The sequence below is a fragment of the Gobius niger genome (genome assembly GCF_951799975.1).
Source record: "Gobius niger genome assembly, chromosome: 5".
In the NCBI taxonomy this organism is placed as follows: domain Eukaryota; kingdom Metazoa; phylum Chordata; class Actinopteri; order Gobiiformes; family Gobiidae; genus Gobius; species Gobius niger.
In genome coordinates, this window is record NC_136856.1 from 37,302,081 (window position 1) to 37,315,736 (window position 13,656).

The window sequence follows — 13,656 nt, forward strand, 5'->3', positions numbered from 1 at the left end:
GCCCTGAGCACACAGGAGGAGATGGATGTACCGGTTTCTCAAGGACCCACTCACCCATTCATTCTCTCAATCACACACCAGGCAAGGTGGGTGAAGTGTAGCCTTTAGCTTCAAGACCACATTCATAAACATAGAGCAGCATAATAGTGCAAACTTATTTTACAAAAGAACAAAACAAGACGACTGCCCTCAAAAGGAGTTCAAAGAGCATCTGATTATCCACCATCTGTATGTTCTGTGCAGGCGGTATTGTACTTATTTCTACAAGACGTAGAAATAAAATAAAGACAAGAAAAGGTCCTAGGAGGAAGTAAGAAGAAGTAAGCACACTGGCTCAGAGCATAGAAACAGCCACTCCTGCACGATTTTTGTTAAATACAGTCCAGATCAAAAGTTTAAGAATAGCAAAAATTCACAATATGCAACAATAAGAAAAGGCAGTGAGACAGTAATGCTCCAGTAATGTCCTTCCTTTTTTTTTTGAGTCCTCCACTTGATGTTTTTTGTTCCATAACCCTCAGGATTGTTTAAAACATTCCAAATAACCTCCTCAGCAGTGATGGCGCTATGAGAGGCTCCGCTTAAGTTAAGTTATACTGTATTCATCTCTGTAGAGAAATGTGTTCTCTGCATTTGACCCATCCTCAATGTCTCTGAGCGACCTTTAGGAGCAGCGAGCTGCCAAAAATCACAGTGCATCCATTTTTGCACAGGTTTAAAGGTCTTAAACTTTTAATCAGCTGCAAACACAGACTATTTCAGTTTTATTATTATTTTCTTGTTGTTGCATAATGGTAGTTCTCCTTGTTAAGATCTAACCAAGCAAAAGGTGATTTTTTTTTACCATTTCTCAACAGGTCTTACACGTTTGATCGGGCAGTTTCTCTCACATCTGACATTTTAAGTATCTAGTGTCTACTTTTGAGAGAAGACTGAATTATGCTAAACCGACACAAGAATTACACACATTCAAACATGTGACAGACTCCAAACTACAGTTTGACCAGAAGTCATTCCAAGTAAACTCCATCAGAGATTATTTTGGAATGACCTAAAGCCATGATGTTAGTGGTTCTCAAACTGTAGTGCGTGAACCACAGGTGGGAGTTGGGCTTCTTTAGATCAGTGGTTGCCAAAGTGGGGGTCGCAAGATGATTTTGAGACTAAATGTTTTCCATTTGACATTGTATTTTTGGGCCTTAAAGGGGGGATATTATGCAAAATCGACTTTTTCAAGCTTTCCATCATGTTATTATGTCATTCCCTCATTAAAAACATGCCGAAGTGTTGCCTTGGCACATTCACGTATCTTTGAGTAATCTGTAAAAACTCTGACGGCGGCCATTTTAGGGATAGGTTTGCCTGAGTCCTCCTAGGAACACCCCCACCTCCTGGAGACGCCTCCGAGCTTTCGTCACCAGCCGAGTAACCAACCACTGCTCCTCAGCAGAACCCCCTCCCCACTGATGCCACAGACAGCGTGTGGAGGGGGCGTGTCGGAAAGAGTCAGAGGTTCTTAAAGAGACAGAGGCCTATTTCAAGACATTCACTACAGCCATTTTGAGAGAGACATTTTATACAAGGCAGTTATTCTAATTTACTGCATTTACAGACCAACAGAAGGTTTGTCATCATTGTAGTGTGATATAGACTGGTGTTTTGGGACTGACAAAAGCAGAATACCCCCTCTTTAAATTATTACAAATGCTAATTACCTTTTACAGAGGGGGGTCCCATGTCGTTGGTTGGTTGATTTTGGGGTGTCGTGGGAACCCCTGCCTTAGATCATACTCAGGGTCATCTACAATCTTACACTACATTTTAATTGACTCTTTACTAATGTATTTAATGGGGCTAGATGCAAGTTTGCCATTTTATACTCACTACTGCCACCTCAGGCAATATGTATAGGTGCACCTTCTATATTAAGCTTGTGCATGACGGCAATTCGGACCCGAATTAACACCATTTTGAGTGACAGTGCAGGATTTTAGAGGCAGTTGTGGTGAACAGGTCTGAGCTCATTCTACACATTAGGACATTGTTGAAACATGTAGGGGGAGGAAAATACGTAATTTTAACATTTTTAAACTCCCTATAGTCCCTTTAAACTGCGTGGGTGTTTTTGGATCCTTTTTTTAGTCCCGCTTTAGTCCTGATTTAATCTCGATCTATTCCGGCCCGTGTTATTTGGAACCTCAAATAACGTTCCATAGCCTTATACAGTTTCCTGACCTTCAGTGTGGCAGGGACCTCGAGGACACACACTCACCTCCAGGATCGGCTCCGTGTGCTGTTCAGGAGCAGCCAAACACATGCCCAAGTAGTACCCTGCAACGAAACACACATACTTTGTTTTATACAACGAATAAAACAACCAAAGCAGCTGACGACTCACCGAAAATGTACTTTTGTCTGTTTTTATTATTGCCTTTGGATTATCGGTGGACAGTGTGATTGTCTGGGTCGAATTCTTTGAGAAAACGAAAAAAAACAAACATGTATTTTGGTTAAAGAATTTTAGTAGTGGGACTCGATTTAACTTTTTAATTTACTTTTGAATTTTGTCATTTATTTTTAGGTGTATTCTAGATGTGTCTCCATTTGAACCGTTTCCGGTGGAGATGTGAGGCCTGAGTGATCATTCCAAACACTTTATTTTGGAGAATGATCTTTTTACACGAGTTCATGCGGCTTAACTGTGTGAATAAACTAGTTTGACAATAAAACAGTTTTTGGTTCGTCCCGAAGCAACGTCTGCAGGAAAAAGGAAACTGAAAAAGTGTCAGTGCCGCTAAAGAAAGTGGGATTCATTTGCAGAGAGAGAGAGAGGGGGGGGGGGTATGCAAATTCGACTTTTTCAAGCTTTACATCATTCCCTCATTAAAAACATGCCTGAAGTGTTGCCTTGGCACATTCACGTATTTTTGAGTAATCTGTAAAAACTCTGATGGCGGCCATTTTAGGGATAGGTTTGCCTGAGTCCTCCTAGGAACGCCCCCACCTCCTGGAGACGCCTCCGAGCTTTCGTCACCAGCCGAGTAACCAACCACTGCTCCTCAGCAGAACCCCCTCCCCACTGATGCCACAGACAGCGTGTGGAGGGGGCGTGTCTGAAAGGCTCAGAGGTTCTTAAAGAGACAGAGGCCTATTTCAAGACATTCACTACAGCCATTTTGAGAGAGCAATTTTATACAAGGCATTTATTCTAATTTACTGCATTTACAGACCAGCAGAAGGTTTGGTCATCATTGTAGTGTGATATAGACTGGTGCTATGTGATTGAGAAAAGCATAAAACCCCCTCTTTAACCCCGGCTGTACCGAGCACATTCGCTCCAATTCGGCTTAACCCAAATCTAAAAGCTTCTCGGATTGTGTCAAAATAGCAACGCACATGAGCCGAGAACGAGGTACAAAACGCGACGACAACGTGACAAAAACAGGGGGAAAAACAAACAAACAAACTGAAGAATATGCAACAAATAAGCCACAAAAGAGCAATGAATTCAAATAAAAATTAAAAAGTGACGACATGGCGAGGAAAAATCTCCATTAATATTAGTTTTGTAGGTCTTAGTTTTGAATGAGGCTCCGGTTTAGAAGCTTTTAGATTTGGGTAAAGCTGAAGTGGAGAAAATGCGCTCGGTTGGGGCGGGGGTTAAGAGGTGAACGGGGCCACGTACCCAGCGGCAGGCCGGAGTGCACCAGCGCGGTGACGCTGCTCCGGCGGATGTGGTACTGGACGAAGGCCATGTCCTCACTGCCCAGCCAGGACGAGAACAGGTTCTGCACGGTCAGGCCGGCCGAGCGGAACTCGTTCGGGGTGAAGACGAAGCAAAGACAGAAGACCCAGTACGCCAGAGTGAAGCTCAGCTCCGGGGTCTCCATGACCGCCTCTTGTTTACACCCGCTTCCTGCTTCTTTGGACACGTCCTTCTTCTACTGTCATGGCGGCAAATAACGACACTACCGCCACCCAGCGGATCTTTCATCATAGCACACGGAATATACCAGCGAGCAGCCAGCAGGGGGCAGCCGCTCAACGGAAACGACAGACCGATTTTGTTTTACCGATTTATCACAATTTGCTCAATTACCGTCACAAGCGTTAAAGGTGCACGATGTAACTTTTTATGTGGAAAAAAAGACTTGATATTTGCGTGTATTTGACCTTTTAGTGACTCGGTGGATTTATGGTGCAGCACGGCGCCTTTGCCTTGCCTCACAGTGGCCTTTATCGCGCTCCAGAATCTATTGTTTTTGGGTTTCTGGTATGAACCCCTAAAAACAATTGATCCTGGAGCGTCATGGGGCTAATGTGAGGGAAAGCAAAGGTGCCACGCTGCTGTTTTTATTCTCAAGTAAAACTAATAAAGGCTACCTTAAAGGCTACGGAATTATTTTATTGTAAGGTAATTTATGATTTGGTTCAAATTGGTCTTTCACCATCAGATGGCGCCGATACACAGTGACACAGTCGTGGAAGTGTCTCTCACTCACACCTCGTTTCATCACTCGCACCCGGCCTTATAGAAATGAATTTATTCACCTCATTTATTATTCACCTCAATGAACATTTGACACAAATCAATCTACTGTCCATCAGATTATAGCAGTGGACATTTTCCTTCGTTCCTCATTTAAATGCAGACTTCCGGAAGTGTCAATACAAAGGAAGTTCTGTGACAAGGCAAAAAGAGGCAAACGTGGACCTGTTAAACTATCGGTGAATTGGTATCGAGGTGATTTTCAGTCGAGTTATGTTTTTACTTTTCAGCCAAGATTATTCTTAGGAGATCGACTGAGACAGTTTCAACAACAAATGCACGGCATTTTTATTTGCAAATTCTTCAACATCAAAAGAAAACACTAACATTTCATTAGCGTTTCTATGAAACTATTAAACAAAATACAAAGGAAATAAATGGTTGAATATAAAACTGTCCAGGTTGGACCAATGCAAACTCTTTTTCGTTACCAAGGCAAGGAACAATTCTCACAACACTTGAACAATTCAACTTAAATTCTATTCAAAAAACAGTTTGTCGATTTATCCCCAAACAAAAAGCTAAACCTGTCAAATTAAAGCAACAGTGATCAGTGCACACACGTTGGGTAAAATGGATTTAAAAGCTCTTGCTGGTCGTTAGTCAGAGTCGGTCCGGGACATCTTCACTGGAGTGCCCTCACAGTCGCCCTCCTGTGGACAACACACAGCGGTTACCCACAATGCACCTTTTCAAAGATTATTACAGTCGAAACACAGACTTTATATTTCTCTGGCTTTATTTAAACATACACTTTCACTGATATCTACTGCCTTTCCAAACTGGTTTTACAGGTCAATATATTTTCAAGTTTTAAACGTATAATGTAATAATGGCAGATCCAGGAAACAGATCAATGAAGAAGCAGAGGAACAGGAGGGATACTAAAGGTTTTATTGGAATGTTCTCCTTTTTAAACCAAATGGACTGTTCTGGACTTTCTGCTGCCTATATAAACAGTTAGATATCATATAGAGAATCGCTGCATCTCGCGTGAACATGGGATTTTAAAGGACATTTTTATGTCACTTAAAGGGACTACACAGTGTTTAAAAATGTTAAAATAATGCATTTTCCTCCCCCTACACGTTCCAGCCATGTCCTAATGTGTAGAATGAGCTCAGACCTGTTCACCACAACTGCCTCTAAAATCCTGTCACTCAGAAACATGTTACTTCGGGTCTGAAGTGCCGTCATGCACGAGCTTAATATAGAAGCTGCAGTTACACGTATGACCTGAGATGGCGGTAGTGAGTACAAAATGGCAAACTTGCATCTAGTCCCTTTAAAGTGCATATGACGCTTTTAAAAATATGACCTATTTAGATAATTATCATTTTATTTCAGTGAAGCAACAGTTTAATGGAGGAATGTTGGAAAGTTATTTTTATTTGAATTTTTCAGCTGCTGACAGGAAGTGTCATAGATAGATACAGACGGCATCTCGTCATATAAGGGGGCGTGGCTTCGCCGAGGGGGAAAATAGAATCTTCAGGGAAACACAGTTTTTCACTCTTTTTACCCATTTTCTGGTGGAATATCAACTTATTTATCACACACAAACAAAGTCAAGTTTAAATCGGGCCCATATGGATATTTTCTCACAGCAGATTGTGCAGTAGAAGTGAAAAAACAGCAGTCATAGCAGGCTATAGCTAGCGTTAGCATTAGCACAATGCTAACATGTAGCATCATGTTAGCATTCTCTGTTTTTTTTAATGCATTTATGGGCTGTTGAACCACTTTGCTCCTCCCCATGTCTTTGTTTCTTTATTTAGTAGAAACTTTATTCAGAATTCAGCGTTTGTTACAGTCGTTTTTGAATAATTAGAGAAAGTTTAGATTTTTTCAAAATTGTTTTCCCCCTTAACGGTTTTCAAGAATGACCATATATGGGCGATTCCAGAGATGCCGTCTGTATCTATAGAGGCATAGTTCACAGCAGTTTCACTCATTTCCCATTGAAATAACGTGGTCGGCATGGCAACAGTTGAAAATTGCTAGTAAATGTCCAATAAGGCAATAGCACAGGACCACTGCTGAAATGGTGGAGCAGGGGAGTGCTTACCTGGAGAGAGCGGCTGTGGGGGGCAGAGGACGGGGGCTGTTCCACCTCACACAGAGAGGGGAAGTCCAGTTCAATGTCCATCACATCGTCCAGCGCCATCTCCGTCCTACAGGCAGACAGACATGGAGGTCAGCACAGGCCACAACAGCACCGAGACTCAATGTGGATCCATTTATATGTAGATAAATAAACGTTATTCCGGTTATTCTGCAAAGTCGTTCGTGTGACTGATAAAATGGATGGTGTGTGGTGTGTGATCTGAAAGACGCTGGGTCCGTTTGTATGGAGGTCACTGATGTAAGTGCACATGAGGGACGGAGAGTACGCACATGTCATCCAGAACCTGCTGCTGGCCCTTCTCACTGGGGGGATCCCACGTGTGCAGCTTGACCCTCCACAGCTTGATCTGCTGGTCCCAGGAGCGCCGGCTGTACTTTCGAAACTTGTTGGGGGTCCTCGGGTGAACGGCGGGCTGCCGCAGGTGTCTGAGAAAGAAGGCCGTCGTTAGTTCATTAAAGGAGCAGCACGATCACTTTGTGCCGATCTACGCAGCACCCACGGGCCGGTCACCATGGGGACAAACGGGATCTAAAGTTTGATCAAATGAGGCAGGAAACGATGGCGATAAACCTTATTATTGAAGATGGCACAGAAACAAAAGCTTAAAAAGGACCATTAAGTTCTGTTCGAGAAGTACTTAAAGGATCAGGCCAGTGTTTTTCCATACTCAACTATGTTCTTACCTGAGCTTAGACAAGTTGATGTGCACCTGTCTGGTCTTTGTGTGTGCCCTCAGTCATGCAAAACGACCAAAGATGTTGTTATCATTTGGCCTCTCCCAGCATATTCCTATAGCTCCAAACGGGGTGAAGTTGGAAGCGACCACGCTCTTCCAGGGGCACAAAGACCAGAGAGGTACGGATGAACTCGTCTAAGCTCAGCATGGAAAAACGGCGGCCTGTTCCTTTAATGAAGATTAAATACAACGAGACACAACTTACTTGGGAATTACATAGAGTAATACAAGTAAATTTACTGACGATCATTTTTAAGTCCAAAAATGTATTGTCTTTCTGTCGTTTATTGCACCAGGGGTACCAGGGGTTACGGGGACCCCTGGGGGTACTTCAGGACCTAGCGGGGTGTACTTGGAACTATTTAAGGTTGAAAAATGGGGAAAATGTAACATTTTTTTTTTATAGGAAAAGCTATATTTTTCAGTAAAATGTGTTGCTTTGGGAGAATTGTAGGTTTAGTTTGACATTGTCCTTTTTCTTACAAATACCACTTTTAAGTAATTACTTTCTAAATAAACGGTAACACCCTTGAGGTAAGGGGTACACGGTTGACCACTGAAAAGCCAAGGGGGTACGAAAGACAAAAAAACGTTGGGAACCACTGATTTATTGCACGATAAGTCGATATTCATTATGAGGACGGCTCTAAATATATAAAATAGTGAACTTTGTCCGGCATACCTGGGGTTGTGGTTATCCCTTCTGCCCATTAGACCTAACCTGATCTGAAATGCACAGGACTCTTCGAAACACTGATTCTTAAATGCTATAATTAGAGGGACTATACAGAGTTTAAAAATGTTAAAATTATGTATTTTCCTCCACCTACATGTTCCACCCATGTCCTAATGTGTCGAATGAGCTCAGACCTGTTCCTGCACTGTCACTCAGAAACACGTTACTTCAGTTCCGAAGTGCCGTCATGCACGAGCTTAATATAGAAGGCGCAGTTACGCGTAAGACCTGAGGTGGCGGTAGTGAGTATAAAAACTGCGAACTTGCATCTAGTCCCTTTAAAGATAAATATTACGATGAGGTGGTCTTACTTGGGGACCTCCTTGATGTAGCGGTCATAGGCCAGCGTGTTCTTGCCGTAGTTGATCTGTTTTTGTCTGCGTAGTAAGATTGTCTCATCGGTCTCCAGGCTCTCCCCCTCTCTGGAGTCACAGCTGAAAACAACCACAGTGTAGAGCAGTGAGTCTATATTATGTTTTATAACAATAAGTCTCAGAACAAAATGATGATGTTGCATTTCAAACCATAAACAAAACACCTATAATAAACTAAATAACCAAACTGTAGATTGGTGGCCGTCACAAGAAGAAATCCTTTTAGACCTTTTAACACATTATTCCTTTGACTTCCATGGTATATTTTTGCGTGCGTAAAGCAGTATTCGATACATAAAAACACAGCTGCACAGTACTTTATTTCCCATACTGGGCCTGTTCCAGTGTACGTACCTCTCTGAGGAGCCTGAAGAGGTTTTTCTCTCTCTGTGAGAAGCGTCTGAGCCCAGGATCCGCCGCCTGTACCTGCGCAAACACACGCTCATTAGGACAGTCCCCAAGTCTGCACAATATATCACAAAATGTATTGTATGGCAACATTAAGTGAGGCAGTACGTGTATCGGGAGGAGCCACAAATACAAATCGTCTCCAATTTGACTGAGTGACACAAAAACAAAAAACGCATCAAACTTTTCATTGCGCCACAGTTCAGTTTTAGAGATAATTTTTTTATTTAGTTCTATTTTAGCCTCGAGTCGACACTGATTTTCTTTGAAGTTTTGTTTTGACACGATTTGCTGAAAAACAAGTGATCAATGAGTGGTGTTTGAACAGTTTAGTGAAAATAATAATATATTCTAATATTGTTATAGTATAATAATATTGTTATGGCATTATTACACACCCGTGCCACATATCCAAGGTTTCCCTTATTGTGCAGCAACAATGGGACAATTTCAATGGTAATAAATAACTTAGGAAGTACAACAGGAGTCCTGCACACACGCAATGTGAATGTGAGTCCTTTAAAAGACCAGGAAATGCAAAATGTAGGACCACGGGCTCCTAAACAGCACATTTATATACATTTAAATCAAAATTAGATTTGAAATTCAAAAACAAAAACAAAACAATGTATTTGTATAACTAATTTAAAAGAGAAACGAGTAACCAATGTAATAATTAACAAATGGCTATAGTGGGAATAAGTATTAAGGAGGGGCGGAGAAATTTTCTTTTACATATTGCGTTAATTTGCAACTTTATACAGATGAGTGGATTTTAATTATTCCAAATAAATGCCTACCAATGTCTCACCACACACTCACTGAGTTCACTTCAGTTAAAGCTGATGCAGAGACACCACCGCACTTCACTCAGGTGTGCACCCCCGCCCCCCACTCAAATCTCTCAAACGGCCCAGCACAAAACGGGGGCACCGACACACGAACCACGAAACTGTTTGTCAGAAAGTGTGACGTGTGGAGAGCAGGAGAGACTTACCGCTGCATGTCCCGCTCCTTCTCTTCTTCCTGCTCCACCTGGCTACCCCAGTCTCTGGCGGGGCAGCGGGACACCGGCCCTCGGCCCTCTGGGGTGGTGAAGCTGAAAGACACAGAGTTCAGGCCGACTGGAACAACACACTAATGACTGTAAACTGAAGACACAACGATTAACCTTTATGGAACTGAGGTTTTAGCCACTACATTTTACATTTAACCACTATGCAAAAAGACCAAAGTTGTCGTCCTCTCCTCTATGGGGCCAAACAGGGATGAAGTTGGAAGAGACCCAGCTCTTCCACGTTTTCGCTATCTAAATACGGTTACACGATCCAAGTATAATTACACAAAATTAAACATGTCCATTTTTAAGTGGCTAAAAAGGGAAACTATATTGTAAGAAAGGGATAATGTATAGAACGCTGGTCATTATCGGGAAAATAAGCACCGACAGGGAGAACCGGTCTTGTTTCGCCCTGAAGGTGCTTATTTTCCCGATAATGACCAGCGTTCTATACATTATCCCGCTTATTATACGGCCATTTGCAACTGAACACACACAACATAAACTTCGTACACTTTTATGAAGGTCAAAAGGTTTATTTAATGACTTCCGCGACAAATAGTATTTTATATTTTAATAGTATCACGTATTTTTTGTATTTTAAGAAAGCCGAAGGACAGTTGATCGAAGACAGTTCTCCTGTTTGCAGAACATGCAGGAAAAAGTGTCTCCAAATGCAGCAATACTTCGAACCTCTGACTCACCTCACTCTATAGCAGTAAGCTAACGTTAGCTGAAATGCTGATGTGGGACTTTAGCCCCATAGTGCGGCTGCAGCGCCACCACCAGCATATAAGCCGTGTCCGGATACCTCCGCACAATGGCACAAGCATTACGGGGCTCCCGGTGGCAGATTGCAATAGATTCACTTTCGCCGCAGTTTTATGAATTTAACAATGATCAAATCTGCAAAGCAAACGCTCACTGGAAGGACACAAACTGAGGACAGTTTTCCTGATATAGAGGGTTTATCTTGTTCAAAAACATTCTTCTTCTTCTTCGTTTCTGGCGCTATAAATACTCCACGTAATACCCTCGAAACGATCAACAACACATCGTTATAGTTCCTTTACTTTGATGTGAAAAGTTGCACTTTTGATAAGGCTTTGTCTGTATTTTTTTTCATATAACAAGCACTGTTAAACTTTTTCGAAACTATTTCAGTTTGTGCAGGACTATCAGTGCTTTCTGAACATATTAACACACATTAAAAAAATTCCACAAACACCGACAACCGTGATCATTTTGGTCACAATAACCGTGAGGTAAAATTTTCATACCGTGACAGCCCCACTTGGCCCCATAGAGGAGAGGAGGAGAGGCTAAATGCTATATATGCGTGGTCTTTGTGCATGTCTGAGGGCACACACAAAGACCAGACAGGTACGCATCAACTCGTCTTAAAGGAATAGGCCACCGTTTTTACATACTGAGATATGTTCTTACCTCACTTTAGTCGTGTTAATATATCCCCGTCTGGTCTTTGTCCGTGCGCTCTGCCAGGCAAACGGAGCACATACGCGGCCTCTCCCACATGTCACATAGCTCCAAAAAAGCTCACGATAGAAGCTACCAAGCTCTTCCACGTGTTCCCTATTTAAATAAAGTTACGTGAAGTGTTTTCATGCGAAGTATATTTACACAGAAATGTAACATGTCGATTTTATAAGCAGATAAAAAGGGGGACTATATTGTGAGGCGTAATGATACGAGGAGTAAAATGTCCGCGCAGTAACTCCTAAAGACTTCCCCCGCTCACTTCCGTCAATAACCTTTGGGAGTTACTGCGCGGACGTTTTGCTCTTCGTATCATTACGCCTCACAATATAGTCCCCCTTTTTATCTGCTTATAAAATCGACACGATACATTTCTGTGTAAATATACTTCGCATGAAAACACTTCACGTAACTTTATTTAAATAGGGAACACGTGGAAGAGCTTGGTAGCTTCTATCGTGAGCTTTTTCGGAGCTATGTGACATGTGGGAGAGGCTGCGTATGTGCTCCGTTTGTGTGACAGAGCGCACGGACAAAGACCAGACGGGGATATATTAACTAGACTAAAGTGAGGTAAGAACATATTTTGGTATGTAAAAACGGTGGCCTATTCCTTTAATGCTCTGGTCGCCGCCGCTCGACCGCTGTACCTTTCGTGGCGTCGGTCAGCGTGTCGTTGGCTCCTCTCTGTGTCCCGGCTGCAGGTGTGCTCACTGGGATCCTCCGCTCCGGGGGCCCTCAGGTGCCCATCGATGCCCCGTTTTCTGCTGTGCGACCACCGAGAAGAGCTGCAAGTACAAAAGGCACAGCACAGTGCGATCAGAGCATTGCCCCGAGTGTGGAGATGCAACAAATATGGACACAAACAAAGTCGGAGGAATTGCCCATGCATGCCTTTCCTGTGTACTTTTCCTGGGGACATACAAGTAGGATATGAGTCCAATAAGCATGACTGACTCTAATCAGTCTCCAAGGCAGTGTCGTCCGATGCGCTTTCTCTTTGTCCTCTTCCCTCCTCCACTGTGGCCTGCTGGTGCTGCAATACTTTAGAAACAACCCGAGCCATTTTAAAACAAATGTGACCCGAAGTGAAGCCAAGGTGTTTCAATAACGATAAAAAAAAAAAACATGTAGGTCAAATGTTCAAACTGTGAGTAAACATAAAATGATCCAGAGCCTGAGATGGAACTGCTGTGGATCTAGGTCAGGAGGGGCAACAAAGTCCGAGTTCTTGCGGTCTTGCAGTTCAGCGCGAATCAACAAATGAGTTTAAACGGGGCAGGCGAGCGGGCAAACACAATGAGCGACGTGAGCTCCAAACTTACCGGTGTCTGCGCGCGGGACTGTGGTCACTGTGGTCCCCCTCTCGTCTGCTTCCAGCGGTGTCCGACATGACTGAGTGGCAGCACGGCGGGTCGGAGGCGAGAAGGAGCGGGTAAAGCTTTGGCGCCTGCTCTCCCGTCGCTTTAGGTCGGGGTTTGGAGCGCAGAGAGAGCGCGGTGAAGCCGGTGGATCCTCCGGTGCTGTGCTGGGTCTGGAAGGGCAGAGAGAGCGCGGTGAAGCCGGCGGATCCTCCGGTGCTGTGCTGGGCTTGGAGAGCAGAAAGAGCGCGGTACAGTCTGCTTGTTGATCCCCTGGGTGCCGCGCTGGGTTTGGAGAGGTACGCGCCAACAGTGAAAAGACGCGCGCTTGCAGACCCAAACCCCAAACAGTCGACTCTCACGTGACCGGAAACAGGATGCAGTAAACTCCTTTTTTTTTTTTTTTTTTTTTTTTCTTCTTTTTTTTTAAACCAAAGTTAGTTAGTTTTTAGTTTTAGTTTTGGTTTAACTGAAATAGAGTGTGGGTAAAGTTGGGCAGCATTAACGCAAAAAGCCCTGAAGTGGTTTCCGATGCAGTTCGCGCCGGTCTGAAACTTCCGCCTTCCGCCTCAGCGACCGGAGGGACACGTGATGAGTGGAGCTCCACACCTCCGTAGGAAATGTCGTCATCTCCACAGGACAAAAAAAAAAAAAAAAAAACGAATCTAAACTTCTTCTTTTTTTTTCAATATGTAAATGCCCTACGTTCTTTTGTTCTTTTATTTACTTTTTCAAAGATTTCTACACTGTACCTACTTTTTTTTGTATTTGCTTCAAAAAGAAAACAAACAAAATAAAATTAAAAAA

At 43.1% G+C, this 13,656-nt stretch overlaps 2 protein-coding genes across 3 annotated transcripts; both read right to left on the reverse strand.

Moving 5' to 3' along the window:
• Positions 1–2,218: 2,218 nt before the first annotated feature.
• tmem129 (transmembrane protein 129, E3 ubiquitin protein ligase) lies at positions 2,219–3,931 on the reverse strand (the record flags this gene model as incomplete). The annotated part of the gene is made up of 2 exons (XM_079556534.1): positions 3,686–3,931; positions 2,219–2,331 (listed from the first exon to the last, which is right to left on the reverse strand). Exons 1-2 carry the CDS (start codon positions 3,888–3,890, stop codon positions 2,219–2,221), a joined length of 318 nt encoding a protein of 105 aa, XP_079412660.1. The 5' UTR covers positions 3,891–3,931.
• Positions 3,932–4,843: 912 nt separating this feature from the next.
• Positions 4,844–13,256, reverse strand: slbp (stem-loop histone mRNA binding protein). Of its 2 annotated transcripts, none has more exons than XM_079556649.1 (8): positions 12,814–13,256; positions 12,139–12,276; positions 9,929–10,030; positions 8,878–8,943; positions 8,461–8,583; positions 6,947–7,102; positions 6,618–6,723; positions 4,844–5,202 (listed from the first exon to the last, which is right to left on the reverse strand). In XM_079556649.1, the coding sequence occupies exons 1-8, from the start codon at positions 12,879–12,881 to the stop codon at positions 5,149–5,151; spliced, it is 813 nt and encodes a 270-aa protein (XP_079412775.1). In that variant the 5' UTR covers positions 12,882–13,256; the 3' UTR covers positions 4,844–5,148. The 2 variants fall into 2 exon arrangements, with proteins under 2 accessions (XP_079412775.1, XP_079412774.1); XM_079556648.1 differs by having other exon boundaries at positions 4,848–5,202; positions 8,878–8,949.
• Between the last annotated feature and the right edge of the window lie 400 nt (positions 13,257–13,656).

Bases quoted from the DNA above. Each gene is read 5' to 3' on its own strand.
- slbp (XM_079556648.1), bottom strand. From the start codon at position 12,881: ATGTCGGACACCGCTGGAAGCAGACGAGAGGGGGACCACAGTGACCAC. The intron at 10,031-12,138 runs GTACAGCGGTCG...TGTGTCTTTCAG, and splicing joins GCTGACCGACGCCACGAAAG to CTTCACCACCCCAGAGGGCC. The intron at 5,203-6,617 runs GTAAGCACTCCC...TGTTGTCCACAG, and splicing joins CCCACAGCCGCTCTCTCCAG to GAGGGCGACTGTGAGGGCAC.